Genomic DNA, 1,867 nt, shown 5'->3' on the forward strand with positions numbered 1-1,867 from the left:
GATACCGAAGCTCAAAGAGCTCTAAGTGACATTCTCACGTACATCTTCCAGTCAAGGCCAGAGCCTGAATTTAAACCTGTATCTCATGACTCATTGTGCATTTCTCTTCCCACTATATCCTGCTTGGTTTTCATGAAATTCATCATTTTTATAGTCATGGACTTCAGCTTCTGACATGTGAATGAAGAGAATCCCCATGAGAAAGAAAAGTATTTAAGGTAGTTACTGGGGCCACTTTTTCAAACTTTTTTTTCACCTTAGGAATCTTGTAGTATCAGTGGGGTTTAAATGTGAGAATTTTTTGTTGTACTTTTCCTGTGGCAAAAGATAGAGTGATTATTTTGGAATCTTTGAGCTCTGCCTTCTAATGTGGTGTACATTATGACTAATAAGGAAAATGTAGTAGAGGATTACACGTAGAGGATTTTAACAAAAATATTCCAGTGTTTACTTCTGTTTTGATCTTATCATTCCACTGAATGATCATGGAAGATCCTCTTGGGGTTAAATATCAATAGCTTTTAGGGTTAAGCATCCTAAGTGCCCGCTCTCTTATCTGTTTGGTCCTGACCCCATAGATTACAGGGTTAAGGGCAGGGGGAAAAACCACATATAGATTGGCCAGAAGTATGGGGATATAATGAGGGATGTTGTGGCCAAAGCAGTGTGTCATGAAGGAGAAGAGTGCTGGCAGGTAGAAGGCCAACATTAAGCAGACATGGGAGCCAAATGTCCTGAGTGCCTTGAGGCGGGCATCCCAGGACGGGAGGTAGAAGACTGCTCTGAGGATTTGGACATAGGAAAATCCAATCACAGAAAGGTCAATATATCCCATGGAAAAAGCAATCAAGCCATAGAAAGCACTGACCTTAATACTGGCACAAGCCAACTTTGCCAAACCCAGGGGTTCACCATAGGTGTGGGGGATGATCTGGGCATCACAGAAAGGAAGGCTTAGGGTAAGGACTCTAAAAGGAGACACACACACCAAAGTCCGGACCATGATGACTATGCCCAGGATGGCTATCACCTTATTGGTGAGTAGTATCATGCTGTATCTCAGGAGGTTGCAGACGGCAATGTATCGGTCTATGGCCATGACTGTCAGCACCGCAGACTCCAGGCCAGTGCATATATGGATTGTGTACATCTTGTGATGCAAGCACCAAACACAATCTCCCTGAGATTGAACCAGAAAACACCCAGCATCTTGGGGATGGTGGCTGTAGACAGGCCAAGGTCAGTGCAGGCCAACATGGCCAGGAAGTAAAACATAGGCTGGTGGAGGCTGCATTCAGTCTGGATCACAAACAGGATGGTGACATTTCCCATGAGGGTTATTAGATACACTGCAAAGAAGGGGGAGCCAATCCAGATGTTCACATTTTCCAGCCTTGGAATCCCTATCAGAAGGAAGGAAGAAGGATGGAACTGTATATTGTTGGGGTGCAGCGTATCTGTGGGAATTAGTTATAGACACATTTTTTGCAGGAGTTTTCTTGCTTCCAGCGAGAGAACATAACCTCTTTCAGAGCATGTTGCCTAGTTTCTGGAGGAATAGAAAATCTATTCTTTAATTCCATAATACAGCAGAGACCTAGAGAGTGAATATGAGCCAGAGTTAAAAAGACACTCTCACTTCAAAGTATTTGCCTCACCTACATAGAAAACCATGTAGAAAATTTCCAAAAACAGCAATTCTGCACTTCACTTCTTATGTCTTTTTTCCCTTCAGTCTCTAAGAAAGAACCTACATATGGCTATAAAATAACAAATATTTATTAATTATATCTGTTAATCATGATGTAAAGCCTAAGCAAGATGGGGTGTGTGTGTGTGTGTGTGTGTGTGTGTGTGTGTGTGTGTG

General features: G+C 42.4%; 1 protein-coding gene across 1 annotated transcript; it reads right to left on the reverse strand.

The window, feature by feature from the left end:
- Positions 1-359: 359 nt before the first annotated feature.
- On the reverse strand, positions 360-1,461 carry LOC111169196 (olfactory receptor 52E5-like; the record flags this gene model as incomplete). The annotated part of the gene is given in 2 exon segments (XM_022563223.3): positions 360-1,155; positions 1,158-1,461. Coding segments are annotated over 2 exon segments (948 nt in total), but the record flags the coding sequence as incomplete, so codon positions are not given.
- Positions 1,462-1,867: the final 406 nt, after the last annotated feature.

The sequence above is a fragment of the Delphinapterus leucas genome, chromosome 7 (assembly GCF_059928025.1).
Source record: "Delphinapterus leucas isolate spDelLeu-1000000601 "Yukka" chromosome 7, BTC_Dleu_Yukka2, whole genome shotgun sequence".
Lineage (NCBI taxonomy): Eukaryota > Metazoa > Chordata > Mammalia > Artiodactyla > Monodontidae > Delphinapterus > Delphinapterus leucas.